This window comes from Mauremys mutica, chromosome 24 (assembly GCF_020497125.1).
Source record: "Mauremys mutica isolate MM-2020 ecotype Southern chromosome 24, ASM2049712v1, whole genome shotgun sequence".
Taxonomy (NCBI): domain Eukaryota; kingdom Metazoa; phylum Chordata; order Testudines; family Geoemydidae; genus Mauremys; species Mauremys mutica.
In genome coordinates, this window is record NC_059095.1 from 2,308,669 (window position 1) to 2,325,341 (window position 16,673).

Genomic DNA, 16,673 nt, shown 5'->3' on the forward strand with positions numbered 1-16,673 from the left:
TTAAATAGGATTGGGAATGGTTTTTTTTTTTTCCCAGCTGCTCACTCTGTCCCTCATCCCCTCCAGAGGCTCTGTGTTGGGCTGGTTTACCCTTTCTCCTGCCTTGGCTGGGATGTAGCTCAGTCTGGAGTCAATTTAAGATTGCTGTGGGCGGAGAAGAGAGGGGGAGGGAGCCAGAGAGGGGCACTGTCAGCTCTCTGGGCGCTAAGGCAGCACCTGGGAATCCTACCTATGGCAGCATGTGCTGCCACCTTTGGTACTGGGCTGAGCCCTCGCAGAAGTCTCATAGCAGACTGTTGTAAAGAACCCTGCAAACGTAACCAGGGCTGCGGGTGGCTGATACAGGACTTGCATAAAGAAGTAATTACGGCTTGTTTTCCCCTTAATTTATTTGTCCAGAACTTGGGCAGAAGTTGAGCCCACCTCTTGCCTGTGTCTAGGGTCGGGCGGGCGGAGGTCAGAAGTTGACTACAATTGAGCAGTATTTTTTGATAACAAAGCGTTTTAAAGATCTTTAGTTGAGGGGAACAGAGTCAACATTACCAAGGAGTACAGTCAAAATTGGGCAAATACATCTGAGAAAAGAGCGCTTGCCATACAAACCTAAACCATGTCTTTAAAAGCTAACGTGGACAAGACTCAGCTCTGCTTTCCTGACAGTTCATTGCCTTCAATGTTTAACGCTTTCGCTTGCTTTCTGCGCACGTAATATGAAAAGCAAACTGCACTCGACATCTGAACCATGTAAGGAACCCAGCTATTTCCTTTGCCGTGATCTCGCAGGAGAAACTTGTCTTGCCTCACGCTTCTATGATGTTGGGGCCAGTCTGGAATAACGCTGTGGTGTCCCTGGAAGTGCAGGTCGAAAATAAAACAAGAAACTTGCTTTCAGTACTTGGCTTAAATCAGGAGGGGGCAGTGCTTTCCACGGTGATCTTAGCAGGGAAGGGACAAGCCACCTTATGGGTAAGAGGTCATTGACTTTGGAACTTTGTACCCTGTTAGCTAGTTTTAATCTCTATTCTTCAGGGTCCAGCTGAATTTCTGCTTTGGCGTAACTGGCATTTTGGGGGTTGTATTGGAGTTTCTGAAGCCCTGACACTGGTTTCCATTTGTCCAAGTCTCTGTGAATAAAAGGCTTCACTAAAGAAACTGAGCAGCAAAGAACTGCCAGTTGCTGTTTCCCACATGTTGAAATACTATTTAAGCAAATGTTCTCCCAAGAGCCCTGAGACAGCTGTACGAATGTCCCCATTGTGCCCGGCTTTTAGCCTTAAACCGTCTACCCGCACACAGCTTTTACCTGGGTTTATACGTGCTTTGAATCCAGGCTTCCTTACCTGGTTTTTTACATAGATTAGAGCCAGGACTTCACTTTACCACAGGCTCTAACCCATCTGCTTTGCAGGGTGGGTGCAGATTGTAACCTGGGTGCTCATAGCCCTGAAGGGGTTAGGAAGGACAGACAAATTCTCCTATAATACACTAGGAAACAATTCGTAGAGCAGCTTAGTGCAGCACTGAGAACCTTGAGACAGGCTTTAGGATTTTCTGGGGCTAACCGGGGTAAGTGCAGCACCAGCAGGGATGCAGCTATACAGGTATGACTCGAGTGTTGCTTAGCAGCAGGGACAGTCGCACCCAGTGTGGCTAACTCTGGTTCCCATATCTCAGTGCTCAGACCTCTGCCGTGCAGGCATACGCTTAGACGCTATGTACAGAAAAGTTGGTTTGCATCCCAGTCACCTAACTGTGTCCCTTCATTGAGCAATGTAATATGTTCTGTGTTGCTGGTTTTTCCCTAGGGGAGCCCGGAGAAAAGGAAAGTGACCCACTCCCTGATGTCTGGTGCATTGGCTGGTGCTGTTGCAAAAACAGCAGTAGCGCCGCTGGATAGGACGAAAATCATATTTCAAGGTGAATGCTGTGAGCCCTTGAGAAAGCAGCCAGCTTCTAAAAGAACAGAGTGCCTGTTATCGCCTGTCAGCGGTACAGCTGATCTGTGCTCAGACGTTTTGCTCTTCCTAAACCTGCAAAAAACCCTGTGCGGCTTTGACAGGAGCACGAGACCTTTGTTTTCTGCTTGGGATACAAGTCCTGATCCCGAGAGGTGACAATCAGCCACAGATCTCAGTTAGGATTAAGCCCATATGTCTGGATCCTATTCCCGTTGTCGTAGGGATTTTGCCATTTACTTCTGTGGTGTAGGCCTGAGCCCATTGTTTCTCAGTGGAAGATGAGCTTGTGGGTGTGGGTCTGGCATGCTCTTATCGTCTGTGGGCGTGAGGGAGGTTCTCGAAACATATAGCAGCCATGCATTGTAAGGTGTTGCAGTTAAAACTGAAGGGGTGTGTGATGCCATTTTGAAGACTTGGCGTAGTGGATTGGGTTTCCATGTTTGGGCCTTGTGAGACTCTTCAGGTTGGAGACGTACATTGAAAAGTACAAAGATGCTACTGGGCTCCATAACCTCAGGGAATATGGGAAGGAGGGAATGGGGACATGGTGAAAATCAGAAGGAAGTAAATAGACACCTGGGGTTTCCTGTTAAAGGATGGGTAAGTAGAATGTGTTTACTCAAACTTACATTGTTTATTTCTACTGAAAAATTAACTTGATCTAAAATTATTGTGGTTGCAAGTTAAATCAATTGTACAGACTGCTTCAAGAGTCAATGAAGTAGAGGCCAAAATATCTGGCTCTGTACTACAAATCCCTTTCACGTCCCGTATGCTGAATGTGCACAACTGAAAACCCAAGTTCAGCTGCTTTTGACTAGAAAATCCTCATGCATTTGATCAGAACTGGGAGCATTTTTATCATCTGTCAGATTGCAGCTATAGGCTGATAAATCCCTGTTTCAGTGCAGGAACTACCCAGGAATATTAAATATTACGTGTGTGTGCATGCAGTAGACTTTTAGAGAGGCCAAGGATTTAAATATGGTTTGCATCTCAGATTAAATGAGTTTGTTAGATTTAATCTAATCCTTAGATGTGATTTCATTTTGAGGCGATTTGACTTGATCATCAATATGTGCTTAGCAGAGGCCCCTACCTGGAATAGCAGGGGGCTGCAGGCCAGGCCTGAAGTGCGTCAGCAGAGCTTATGTAGGTAGGTGGGGGAGAGCTGAGAGCTAGGATAGCCAGGGTGACTCTAGGTTGGGCTAGAGGTGCATTGGCAGGGTTGTGTGTAGCTTAGCACCTGCCTGCACTGTCTACCTAACTGAGATGAGCCCTTCACTGCACCTGTTTGTCTTTCAATAAGATCCAAATTTAGAACTGAAGGGTGTAATGGGAGCTGGAGAATAGGGGTGAGTTTGCAGCTATCTGTACAAATCACCATTAACTTGTACAGGCCTATGTTTTATAAAAAGCCAAGGACTCTGTCCAGTTAATCCCTCTGCAGAGGAGGCAAACGATATGATTAGAAACTATCACTTCTGGCTAATCTCTTGGTCTCCAGCAGCGTTTCCTTCTCTCTCACTGTCTGGAGGTTTTAGCTGGCAGTTGCTTTCCTTTCCAGGCAGCTGGAAGCAGCCTTGGGCCATCTGAGCTACAAAAGTTACCTTGGGTGGCAGCGTGATGTTGAGAGGGCAGAAATGCTGGTTCCACTGCAATGGACATTTGCAATAAACAGTTTCAAGTTTCCAGACAGCACTCAGCAGATGAAGGTTTCTTCCTCAGCAAGCATACAGTGCCTGCTAGTTACTGTGCGGCTGCTCACAGATCTTGTGGCACATAAGCCGATCTCTCAGGTTAAGAGTCGAGCATATTTTAACAGATCCCTTCCATGCACAAGTTACAAACGGAGGCCACCATCCTGCACAGGGCAGGACTTCAATGGGACTCCACGCAGGAGGGAGCACCCCTGCCTGGAGCTCATTGCAAGACTGGGCGTAATTTATTTTCTTGCAGCTGTTCAAAGTTTTGACCACATTCCTTTAACTGTGTGACATGCAAGGTATTTGGAGATGAAATTCCAGGGTGTTTAAATGCTCCGTTCCAATAACACTCCTATTGCAGATATAAAACCGGCTACAACAAGACAAACAACAAAACCTTGTTTCTTTAGCAATCCGGCACCTTCAGCAGTTGCTTTCCAGTTCCTGACAGATTTGTAATCCTCTCAAGGCCAGGCAACAGTCACATGCAAACAAGTTTTCACTAGGTTGCTCCTTTATGCAACTTATGACTTTTAAGAAATAAAAAAGGCTCAATAACAGCTTGCAGCTACTGTGGTACCAGGTTCATCCCCAGAGTTTTTACTCACTAAATTGCATGGCCATCGGACTCTGTCTAGTTCAATGTGTAGCAAGTCCTCACCCTAATGTTCTTCTCTTTTCTTTTTTTTTTAGTGTCTGCAAAAAGATTTTCTGCCAAGGTGAGGCGCTGTCTGTCTCCTGTTGACCTAAAGGGTTTGATTAATGGCACTAATAGTAATAAAAGTGCCTTCTGTTGTGTTTAACTGTCTGGCTTGAATTCTATTAGCAGTGTTTATAGGGAACTAGCGGAGAGGAAAAGGTTTGTAACGGTGTAACTGATAACCTTGCCCCAAGGAGCGCGGTCGTACCTGTGTACAGCACCTCGCCAAGTGTCGGCCTTATACTTGTCCTGGGCCTAGAGATGCTGCTGCACTATGGATAATCAGTTCTTCATCCGGTGGCACCCGGGGCTCCACCTTGCTGGGCACCATGCGATATTGTGGATTTCCCCCACCCGACGTTCTCACTCAGACAGCAGTGGAATTGTTTAAGATTATTGCACAGTTGAGTTTGGGCAGGCCCCCTCCCTGTGGTTAGCAGCCTGCTTTACGAGGGATGTGCCAGGTGGATGCTACAGATAGTCTGTGCTGATATTTATAAGCCCCCAAACCTATTGATTTGGGTTGAAAAGTGGTCTGGGCAGACACCGCTCCAGCACTGGAAGAGGAAACTAAAAGGCACGTCTGAGCCCTTTGACTCTTCCCAGCTTTGCTTGTGTCCGATTCTCTTTGAAAAGACGCTTTTCGTGTCCGAGAGACACTGATGCTCAGTTCTGTGTATCCAGGGCACAGCCCAAAGGAGTGACTGTCTTCCCACCTCGTGGTGGTGGGGGGCCGAGGGAAGCCAACTTGCTTCCTCCCGCTGGAGAGGGTCTGGCTGCGTCCTAGGTGAAGAGTGGAAAGCGTCTCCTCCTCTCACCTTCGACCCCGTTCTTGTTTTCTGCTGCATGCAGGAAGCCTATAGGCTGATCTACCGCACCTACCTCACTGAGGGCTTCTTGAGCCTGTGGCGCGGGAACTCGGCCACGATGGTCCGGGTGATCCCTTACGCTGCCATCCAGTTCTGTGCGCACGAAGAGTACAAGCAACTCCTGGGAAGCTACTACGGCTTTCATGGAAAGTAAGATGCTGCTGGTGTTGAGCCTTGTCCTGGGAGCAGAGTCTGACTGTTGGTGGGAGGGGTTGTGTGGACTGGAGGCTTGTGGGAATTAGGATTGTTATGTAAGTGACGGTGCCTCTAGGCTGTGGGAACCTATCGCTGATCAGCAGGGATTGTTGCTGCTCAGCTTGAACGCTGTCCTGGTGGAGAGCCCTAGAGCGCCGTGGGGCAGGAGCTAAGCAGTGTGGGGTGTCCTCTAGAGTCTGGATTGTGTCCCAGACAGATCCCCTCTGGCTGATAAGATCCTGCCTTCTAGAGGGGTGAGCAAGGAGTGGCCCAGAGAGCGTTGGGGGTTAGCACTCGGTGCTGCCAGGTGGGCAGTACGAAGTGTCTGTCTGCTGCCAAGAGAAGCAACAGGACGCAGCCTCCCCAGAACGCTGAAAACCAAACACCCTGCACTTTAGTGCCTGGCTGCTTGCTCCCTTCTCTGTGCTGTAGGGCAGATGGTGTCTGAAAGACCCGAATCAGGCTTGCTGCAGCCCCCAGCCTGTCATCAGCATCAACCTCCCCCCTGCCCCCCCCAGTATAACTAGCTGCTGGAAGCCAGCTCAGTGTAGTGGGGGGAGGAAGCCTAAGAAAAATCACCATCTTTATTCTGTGCAGGTGTGATCTGTTTGGTTTTGTCTCCCTCTCGACTTTAGAACATTGACTCCTTTACCCAGATTCATTGCTGGTTCGCTGGCAGGTACAACAGCTGCCATGTTAACCTACCCCTTGGACCTGGTGCGAGCTCGAATGGCTGTCACGCCGAAGGAGATGTAAGTGGCTAATGGGAATCGGTGTAAGCGCCTGGGATGCAGGTGGATGGTTTTGAAGGTCACATGGTTTTTAATCCAACTTTCTGGCTCACGCCTTGCTCTAAGCTTTTGGTGTGACTCTGGGTTCGGTGTGACAGCCTTGGGAATCGGCAAGCGACCTGGGTGCTGCAAGTGGTCCAGTGGCCTTTCTTCTCCAGAAGGAGATTAATAGATTCCAAGGCCATCTAGTCTGACCTCCCGTGTAACACAGGCCAGAGACTTCCCCACAAGGTCAGTATTCAAACAGTGATCAGCTCACAAGTGAGAGGTACCTCGTGTGCTGGCTTGGTACAGAGAGTAGTGGCAAACTGGCCTCCTTCAGGAGAGGCCCAACCTGACGACCTCTGCTAGGTCAACAGGTCACGAACAAATGACCACAATAAAGCTGTTGGAAAGAGCTGGCTCTTAAGCAAGTCCCTTCTGAGCTCCTCTGGCCTACGCTCAGAACTGAATGTTGGTGGACTTCTCCAGCTGAGCAAGCAGGTTAACTGTAGCTTCCAACCTGCCTCTCTGGGGGACCATTACCAATGGCCTTCCTGTGCAGGCAGTAGTGTCTGGGGGTCTGTGTTTCGACAGGTACAGCAACATCCTCCACGTCTTCGTCCGAATCTCCCGGGAGGAGGGGCTGAAGACCTTGTACAGGGGCTTTGCACCCACTATCCTTGGGGTCATCCCGTACGCCGGACTTAGCTTCTTCACCTACGAGTCGCTGAAGAAACTGCATGCAGGTAAAGCGCGCTCTGCGTCAGAACACTGACATCCTGGTGACGGGAGCTCAGGCTGGCAGCATCTCAGAGCTTTAGCACTGGGTCATAAAGGGCTTAAAGCTGCCTCCCTGGTTCTGCACCGAAGGCCGTCTCCTCTCTCCTCACCTCTGTCGGACTGGGAAGCAGCAGGATGTGGTACATCATCCCCATTTTATAGCTGAATAAACTGACACTCTGGGCTTGTGTAGGGTCACACTGAATCAGCTAGTGGAAAAGAATCCAGGATTCCTGACACCCTCTCTGCTGTATTGGCCATTAGACCATGTAACTTTGTAGTCAGGCAGTTACTCCAGGAAGCTATTTATACACTGCCTCTTCCTCTCTCTTTCCCAGATCAGAGTGGGAGAGCGCAGCCATACCCCCTGGAACGTCTTGCATTTGGTGCCTGCGCAGGCTTGATCGGCCAGTCGGCCTCCTACCCTCTGGATGTGGTGCGTCGGCGAATGCAGACGGCTGGGGTCACGGGACACGTGTACGGTTCCATCCTGCCCACCATGCAAGAGATTATAAGAGAAGAGGGACTAATCCGAGGCTTGTACAAAGGACTCAGCATGAACTGGGTCAAAGGCCCAATCGCAGTGGGAATAAGTTTCACGACCTTTGACCTTACCCAGATCCTTCTCCGTAAATTACAGTTCAGCACTAATATTGAAAGGTAGTGGCGTCCTTCCCAAGTGTAACAGGGGAGAAGTACAGTGGAAGTGTGTGTGTCTAACAAACCCTAGCATTGTCCCGTTCTGTTAGTGCTGCCCCCACGGCTGAGACTTTACTTTCTGTTTTTCTTTTTTCTTTTTAACAAGCCTCCGAGTTATCGCCAAACCCAGACATGCAACTAACCTTCTCCCCATGGTTCTCGGTGACAGCGGAGCTGCCTTCTCTAGGGTAGCTGCCTCCTTGTCTCTAACTCTTTGATACACTCTAAGCTATTGCTGCCTTCTCTCCTGCGCTCAGTGGGTTGATGAGGTGGTGTGGATTATAGAAGAGGGGCTGCCATGCTGCCTGGATGGAGCTGGAAATCTGGGAGGTGAAAGGTGTTCCTGCCAGGCAGTTCTTAGTAACTACACAATGGTAAGCACCCTGGCAAGCAGTATTTCAGTTTGTCTGCAATGAACTGCACACATGAGTTGAGAGGGTTAATCACCTTTGAAATGAAACATCCAGGATTTAAGTTTTTTATTTTAAAACCATTTTTACTCCAAAATTTGGAGGTAAGCTCTGGCAGGAAGTGTGGAAATGTTCCTCCCTTCAGATATCACTCGTTCTGGTTTTACTTTGTGTTCAGCAAAACATCCCGCCTCAGCAATGCCCCTCTCTAAAATCAGCAAAGACTGAGAGTTAGGAGATCAGCGTTCAATCTGGAATTCCTGTGCCTGCGGTCGTAAACTGGATTCACTCGAAGCAGTATTGCTTTCAGGCTACTTTAAAAACCTCTCTATCCGGAGTTGTTGTATTTTTAAAAGCAGCATTTTCAGAAGGATTTAGCAGCTTGCAGTATTAAGACTGGAGATTAAGAGGGGGGAGTGTTACATGCTCAAAGTTTTAACCAATAGCTTTCATTACTGTGGTTGCTGCTTAAACTGCAATGTGAGAATAAACTCTGCGGGGGGCCCACCTATCAATAACCTTTCAAGGTGGCTGTTTTGAATGGGCTCAACCTCCTCTTTATCTAAAGCTGCTGGCCCTGCTTTGGAGCACCCTTGGTGTGCACACGCTCTGTAGATCAGGTCACCTCAGCTGATTAACTTTGATTCCAGTAGCTTATTCTTAGAATTATTCTGGACCAACTTGGCTCGTAGAAAATAGACCCAGTTTGCCAAGAGTCACGTAATTGTCACCCACTGGGGATCGTGACAGCTGCGCCAGTCCTTCCCAGCTGCAAGTATGAAATGAACCCCAAGGCACCTCTTTGAGTGTGGCAGGTCAATGGGAACCAGAGCTGGAGCACCAGACAGGTGGAAGAATTGTCCAGCCTTCTCGAATGACCCCAATGTCTCCCCGCTCCCCGGCAGTATACCTTTCTGCTGCTTGTGGGGAGCAGAGGGTGTAAATAGGTTGTAGTTAAAATCTGCCCCTTCCTGACAGATGTTCATTATTGCTCAAACCTTGTATTGAGTTCATTCGCCAGAATGAAAATAATTGCAATTGGTAAAATTAAACCCCTCTTTTCTTTAGTCTTTGCACTCTCTCTTTGGAGCAGAACCTGCCTCTAATGCCAGATATCTTCCTAGTGATTGATTAATGAGAAGCACCTACTCTGGCCCTGGGTTCTTTATCCTCCTGTGGGATTGACCAGAGAGTCTAGATCCTGGAGTATTGGTGTGCACGTTCTTCTGCTCGAAAGTGTAGTGTCAGTATTGTGCTACCAGCAGGCGCACAGATAGACACCTCACAGAGGTTATGTCCTGACACTTCTGGCTTAAAGGCGATATCCAGTGTAAACTCAGTCTGGTCACGTCGGCTAAGTACAAAGTAATTGAATTTTAAAAAGATTTTTAAGAAACTGGAAACTCTTGTGACAGATGATACAAACGAGCCTAAAAGAACAGCCCTCGCCATTGGTGGGAGGCGAGTCCAGCCAGCGTCAGGTGAGCGAAGTTCTTTATGTTGGTGGCAGGCACCTTTGCACGAACTCTGACGCTTTCCTTTCCCCAGTGGAAAAGCTGGTTACTTCTCGGTCTTTCTCCCCATTATTGGATGGGGCTTTGGGGGAGGGGAAGGGGAGGGTGTGTCAAGATGGCAGCATGACGCCCTGAATGGAGATCCCAGAGCAGTGGCACTTCTAACCGCTGTCAGGCTCTCCATGTGCGGAGACTTCCTGTGCGGCGGGTGCGCCCTGGCAGAGGGTGCGCGAGAGGAGACTCCCTTGTCTGCACCGTGGTCAGGGTTAGATGGCATCCTGCTGGGCGGTGACGTGACCACTAGAGGGAGTCGCCCAACTTGGCAGATAGCGAATCAGCTGCACCTGCCGTTTGAAGACGGACTCTCATTTAGGGGCCTGATCCTATGTCCTGAACCCCCTCAGCCCACCCCTGCAGTCAGAAATGGAACCGAGTCCTTCTGAGACATCTTCCCTGAGACATCTCCTCCCCCCACCCCATTGTATTAAATGTGAGCACTGGTCTGAAGAGAGACTGGCACCAGAAGTCCTGACGGGCTGCAGCCTTCAGCCACATAGCTCCTGGGGGTGCCCACTAGGATAGGAGTGAGAACAGTGCAAGGGTGGTGAGAGCTGCCTGTCTAGAAGCCTGGGGTGTCTGTACCAAAAGGAGACTCAAGGGCAGTGCCAGTGTGGAAGTGCTGGACCCAGAGGGGTGAAGAGGGGTTTTTTGTTGTTGGCACGGCAGCTAATTTAAAAACCTCTTTTAGCCAAACTTTTTCCCCGACTGTGTTTCGTCCAGACGCAGACCTGATTTCAGTCTAACCGTGTTAGCAGTGGGCTTTGGTTTCTTGAACAATAGGGTTCTTAAAATAACTGTGTGTTGTGTATGTTTTAAACAGCTGGTTTTCCCCCTGTTGGATGTACAAGGGGGGAACCCAAAGCGCTTAATTCTTTTATTTTCTTGCACGAATTAAAACTTGTTCCAAATCTGCTGCCTGAAATGCAGGACCCTGAAGCTTCTGTAGTGTGCTGGGTAGCAGGGGACGGTGCCACGGTGTGTAATGGAATGACCTTCCTTCTGGCCCAGGAATCTCCCATGAGTCTGTTCTGTATCCCTCAGAAAGGAGACCAGTCCCATGTACATCTTTTCTTTCTCCCCTCCTGTTTCTGTGGAATTGTTGACCATCTGACCCCAAATTGTGTGACTCTCTTTAAAACTAGACTAGTTAGCAGTCAAACACTGTTCATTTGCGTTTCCTTCCTTCCGCTCCCCTCTACCATAGTCGAGCGCCCTGGGTCCACCACTGGCTGTTTGGGGAAGGCAGGTCTGATGGAGAATATATAACTGGCACAAGTGCAGGTTTGATGCTGGTTCCCAGGACAGTCCAGCATCGGAACCCTCCTTGTCGAATGCCGTGGGGAGAGGTCTCATTTCTAATGAGGATTAGTTACCAGGGACGCGTGTTCCTTTGGAAAGTCCTTGAGTATCGTTTGTCCAGTGTGATTCCTTCCCCTTCCCCCGCTGGATATGAAATGGCAGCTCCTCCCAGGGCCTGGGCCCACTCTTTGGCTGTGTGAACTGGTTGTTGCCTGGGTGGAGAACACTGGGGAGCTGGCTCTTTTCAGAGAGTCCTGAGGGGCCAGGTAAGGGGCACTAGTGTGGGAAGCTGGGGAGGCTTTCCAGCAGTGGGGCAAGGCAGAACTTATCCATTTGGTGCAGACCCCTTGCTGCCACTGGGAGTCCTCACTGATCCCTGGACACATGCCCCAAGCAGTCTTCTCCGGGAACACATGGCCGCAGGGCCTGAGAGTGCCGAGCCAGGCCAGCAGCAACCAAGGTGGAAGGCAGATGTCTGCGTGCAGAGGACTCTGGTGGGGAAAGGGGAATGCTGAAGTGCCTTGGCACTTGTAAAAGTTCACCATCAGTGGAAGTCATGAGGGTGACAGTCCCTGCAAAGCAGGCAGTGGAGTGGGAATATCCATTGATACTTACATGGTAAGTTTTAGAAGCCCAGTCTAGCAGCTGGTCTGAGGAAATGATGGTACGTTTAACTTCACCTGACAGCCGTCGGCCTGGCAGTGCTTAAGTATTACAGGTCTTGCACTGTGGTTGCTTTAACACAGAAGCAGTCAGTGCATTTCGGAAGAAACTTTTTTAACAAGAAGTGCGTGATAAATGGACTTTGCAGGGTAGCACCAATCTGAGAAGTCTGTGGCATCCGGCATCGGTGGGTACAGCATTGGTGGCAAAGGGGAAGTGAAATATTGAAGATGAGGAAAAGTTGCATCGAAAACCGTAAATACCTGAATGTAGTTACTTAACTTTTGTCCTAGGGCTAATGTGGTATGTTTTGGGCTCAGTCCCTGGCTCGGTGCCAGAAATGGAAAAGGCTTTTTCATTGCAATGTCTGGTTCCTCTTACCCGCCCTGTACCCTTTAAAGCAGGCACTCGTCGACTGTCTATGCGCAGAGCACAAATGCCTTTTGTAAAAATGTTCTCACCCACTAATGTGTGTCAAACTTGATTGCTTTCTTTGGGTCTGGAGTTCTATTTTAATGCAGTGAAGACACTGTTATATAATGTTTATATATATTTTAAAATTTGTGCCAAGAGAGGAGTATATTTAATAAAAAATTAACTGACTTTCTGGATTCTCTTTGGGTGTGCTCTGTGTTGCACCTCTGCCACCAGGAGGCGCTGGTTGCACTCACAATAGGGATTGCAGGACAAAACGGGGGCTCTGTCTCTTCCCAACAGAACTGGGGCCAGCGTTGAGGGGGTAAGAAAGTGGAAGCTGTAGCCACCAGCATTGGGCCCGTTTAGCACCTGATTTTCAACAGTGCCCAGCACCAGAAAAGCCCTCGACGCTCTGAGCTCTTCTGAATCCAGTGCAGGCTCAGCCTGCTCAAATCTCTTCTCTCCTCTCCTACAGGACTTAGTCGTCTCCCTTCTCCCACATTGTCCAGCACGATGTGCACTTCAGGTGCTTCCTCTTACACACAGCAGATTCCCGCACCAGACACCGTTCCCTTGCTCATGTTGTCCAACCGGGCGAGCTTCCCTCAGTGGGCTTAGGGCAGCATCCCTGACTTTCTCTGCTCCCAGATCAATAGCCAGTTCCCCCTCCCCCCCATGTCTTTCCCAAATACAAGCTCCTAGCTGGCCTCTGCTGGTGCTGAACATTCTCCTAGAGACCTCCTGCCGTCCTGACCTTGTTAATGGTTAAAATGGCTGGCAGGCAAGGGAGCCTACCCCTAAGTACTCAGGGTATTGAAAGAATATGTGGCTCCGTGTATTCAGAACTTCTCTCCCTGGGGATGGCACGGCGACGCAGTGGGAAGGCTCATCTCTCCAATGACCTGGGAGCTATGTGGACGCAAGCGTGGCCGGAGGAAGTGCCGCCTGCTGGCCCTCCAGGCGCGGGATGAGCGATAGGCCAATAACCTGCCCTCCAAACACCCTCCGTTCAAAACAGTTACACAGCCCCAGAGAGGAAGCCAGCGTGAGATGGGGCTGGCGGAGCCCTGCTTGTGCCTAAGAGACAGCAGGTTCAGAGCCCTGGTGGGCAGCCCTCTTCAGGGGGATGGAGCATCAGGGTATGACAGGGATGCCATGACTCTGGGTAAATGCAACTGCTGTGGTAGCCTGGTAGGTCAACACAGTCAGGAAATGATGAACTAGTATTGTATCTATCTAATGACCTCTCTGATGGAGGGTAAACCCAGGATACCACACGGCTGGTTTGATTAAACCACAACACTCAGTAAGATCTAGTATCAAAAACGTGAGGGGAATCCCAACCTCCCTGTCTTCTCTGGTAAAACTCCCAGAGACTTCAATGGGTCCAGGGTTTCAGCCATGGTGCCTGGCTCCTAAAACCTACCCCCAAAGGCTACTAACTCGAGCCCCTTTTTGGCAATTCTTAGCTCAGGGGTCCAGGACGGAATGGGCCGTGGCGTCTGAATGTCCTCTGGCTCTGGGCTGAGCCCGGGCAGCTGCTAGCTGTGCAACTGGTGGTGCTGCTCTGGGTGCATGGAGGACTTTGGTCCGTGGGAGCTCTGGGCTGGTGCCTCTCCCTGAAAATACAGCGTTGTAATGGCTTCTTTCAGCCGTCGGTGCCTGGCTAAGCTGCATGGAAAGAAAATTGCTGGTAGGTTTGTTTGGCTGCGGCTATTGGCTCTGTGAGGTCAGAAACCGCCCCCTCAACGATGGGGCTCTTATTTGAAAGGACACGGTGAAATCTGTAGGAAACCCTTAAATCTCTGGGATGTGGCTTTTCTCAGCCCAGGTCTCTTTCTAGTTGCTGTCGCTAGGATCCCATTGGGTGCTGCGTGCTGCACTGATGTGGAGTGAAAGAATCTCTGCCCCAATCAGCCTCCAGTCTAGAGACACCAGTGGGAGAAAGGAGGGATCATCTCCTTAAAATAAGTGGGGAACTAAGGCACAGAGAGACTTTGACTTGCCCCACAAGGAGTCTCTGCAGAGCTCAGATCTCTTGAGTCCCAGCACAGGACCTTAGCCATAAGACCGGCCTCTGAGGGTATGTCTGCGCTGCAACGGAAGCCAAGGGTTAGTAGAACTGGCTAACCCTGGGTTGGTTAACCTAGCATCTGCACTCACTTGTAACCCCAAGTGAATCCTGGGTCCCGACCTGGGGCTCCAGTGTCTACCCTGCATTATGCAGGCCCGAGTCCCCCCCACCCATATCCCAGACTTCCTAGCCCCCTCCCGAGGTGCAGTGGTCTAAGGTTGATGGGCCTAAGGCAGGAATGACCCAACAGGGTCTGTTTTGGGGGAAGGGCAGCAGCCTCCTCACCAGGCACAGATGAGGAAAAGCCCAAGCTGCTGCTGCAGGAGTGTCGGGCAGCGGCTGTGCACAGGCCAGGAGTTTGAAAAGAAGGGCGCAGTTGAGCTTACTGGCAGAAGAGGGTGCTGCTGGGTCAGTTTTCATTGCTCTGGCTCTTGTGAGGGAGTTCGGGGCTAGCGGCCACAGCTGGGAAAGGTGCATGGGCCAGGCCCAGTCAGGCCTTGAGCTGAAGTTTGCAAGGTGCAGGCAGGACACGCAAATCCTTAGTGCTGCAGGCAGGACTCACAAGACTTTAGCTGAATTTGCAAGATGCAGCCAATAAGATAAGAACATATAAGAAAGGCCGTACCGGGTCAGACCAAAGGTCCATCTAGCCCAGTATCTGTCTACCGACAGTGGCCAATGCCAGGTGCCCCAGAGGGAGTGAACCTAACAGGCAATGATCAAGTGATCTCTCTCTTGCCATCCATCTCCATCCTCTGACGAACAGAGGCTAGGGACACCATTCTTACCCATCCTGGCTAATAGCCATTTATGGACTTAGCCACCATGAATTTATCCAGTGCCCTTTTAAACATTGTTATAGTCCTAGCCTTCACAACCTCCTCAGGTAAGGAGTTCCACAAGTTGACTGTGCGCTGCGTGAAGAAGAACTTCCTTTTATTTGTTTTAAACCTGCTGCCTATTAATTTCATTTGGTGACCCCTAGTTCTTGTATTAAAGATGGCAATGGATTTCTCACTTATTGGTTTCTTGCATTGTAAGAATCAATTTCTAACTCTCATGGACACTTGCACGGCTCCCATTGCTGCTGGTGAAGCTGGTCTCGCCATTAGATGGGTCTGGCTCTGAGGCCCAGAGAGGCTAAGTGACTTGCCTATGGTGTCACAAGAAGTCTGTGGCAAAGTAGGGAAATGGGAATTGAACCCAGTTCTCTCAGGCTAGCACCCTAACCATGGTGCTGTCCCTCCCATCTACTTGGATAACCTTCCTCTACTCTCCCAGGGCTGTGAGGCTGTTTAGATTGGAGCCTGGGGGGTTTGTACAGCACCGAGCACCCTTACACGCTTCCTGAGCAGAGCCAGGTTTGGGCTCCGTGTTCGTCCTCATGCTGCGATTGCTCTTCATTTAAGGGCTGCTGATCCCTCACAGGTTGGGGCAGGTTGGGAAGCTTCTCCTGAGCCTGGGTGGAATGTGTAATTACAGGCTGCCAGGCCCTGGGGACTGCACATGGGAAGGCTCAGGGACAGGTACGTTTGCTTTCTTTTCTCCTGTGTCTTTCCTGTTCCCTTTCTGGCCAGCTGGCTTTAGCCATGGGGCAGCTCCAAGTGCAGCAGGGGGTAAAATCAGCCTCAGTTGCCTTTGCCCAAGGCAGTGGAGCGAGTGCCCCTGAGTTTGTTCAGCAAATACCCCCTTTTCTCTCTTGCGAGCTCCCGAGAGGCTCTAAACCAGGGGTCTCAAGCACATTTTTGGGGGGGAAGGGTCTGAGTTCTAGCCCCATCTGTCCCTGTGCTGTGATGAAGGGGGAGGCTGAGGGAGCTGTTACAATAGATCCCAAGGCCAGAAGGGTCGTCCTGGCGATCACAGGCCAGAGAACCTCCTCCCAGGAATTCCTGGACTGGAGCTTGCCGGAGAAACGTCCACTGGTGATAGAAAAGCCGTCAGTAATGGAGAAGCCACCACCACAGTTGGTAAACTGTTCCAATGTCTGGCTTCAACTTCCAGCCATGGGATTGTGTTTGACCTTTTTCCCTGCTAGACTGACGAGCCCATCCTTAAATCTGTGTTCCCCGAGTAGGGACACTGAGTGTGTGTCCAGTGACCCCCCACTTCCTCTTGGGTGAGCTCCTGGCGTCTGTCACTAGAAGGCAGGGGTGGCCAAGCCCTGGTTCGGGAGCCACATGTGGCTCTTTATAGTTAAGTCTGGCTTTGGGAGTCCCCCACCCCCATTTTCCACCTACCAGAGCGGTGGGGGACCTCTGCCTTGCAGTGTGGGGGGAGGTTGGGGGTGCTGCCCAACAAGGAGGGGGGATATCAGGGCTTCGCCTCTGCGAGGCCTGCCTGGGCTTTGGCAGGAACGAGGCTGAAAGGCCAAACCCCAGGAGAGCCGCCCCAGCTCTCGAACTTCTGAGGATCGTCGTTTGTGGCTGGGTGAGTCAGTAAGTATTTGGCCACCCTTTACCGGTGGTCATAGTTCTTCTCCAGGGGGGAGAGTTATGGGGTGGAGTCAGCCGTGGCCCCTTGGCTCCGTTCACCAGCAATTCTACACCAAGCGAAGAA

At 50.4% G+C, this 16,673-nt stretch overlaps 1 protein-coding gene across 3 annotated transcripts in view; it reads left to right on the plus strand.

Moving 5' to 3' along the window:
- The window catches only part of SLC25A42 (solute carrier family 25 member 42), a 35,525-nt gene extending 23,296 nt beyond the window's left edge, over nt 1-12,229 (plus strand). For all 3 annotated transcript variants that reach the window (XM_044998690.1, XM_044998688.1, XM_044998687.1), the window contains exons 3-8: nt 1,806-1,917; nt 4,358-4,383; nt 5,217-5,383; nt 6,064-6,180; nt 6,796-6,947; nt 7,320-12,229. In XM_044998690.1, the coding sequence (XP_044854625.1) occupies nt 1,806-1,917; nt 4,358-4,383; nt 5,217-5,383; nt 6,064-6,180; nt 6,796-6,947; nt 7,320-7,645 (900 nt within the window). In that variant the 3' untranslated portion in view covers nt 7,646-12,229. The remainder of the gene's footprint in view (nt 1-1,805; nt 1,918-4,357; nt 4,384-5,216; nt 5,384-6,063; nt 6,181-6,795; nt 6,948-7,319) is intronic.
- Nucleotides 12,230-16,673: the final 4,444 nt, after the last annotated feature.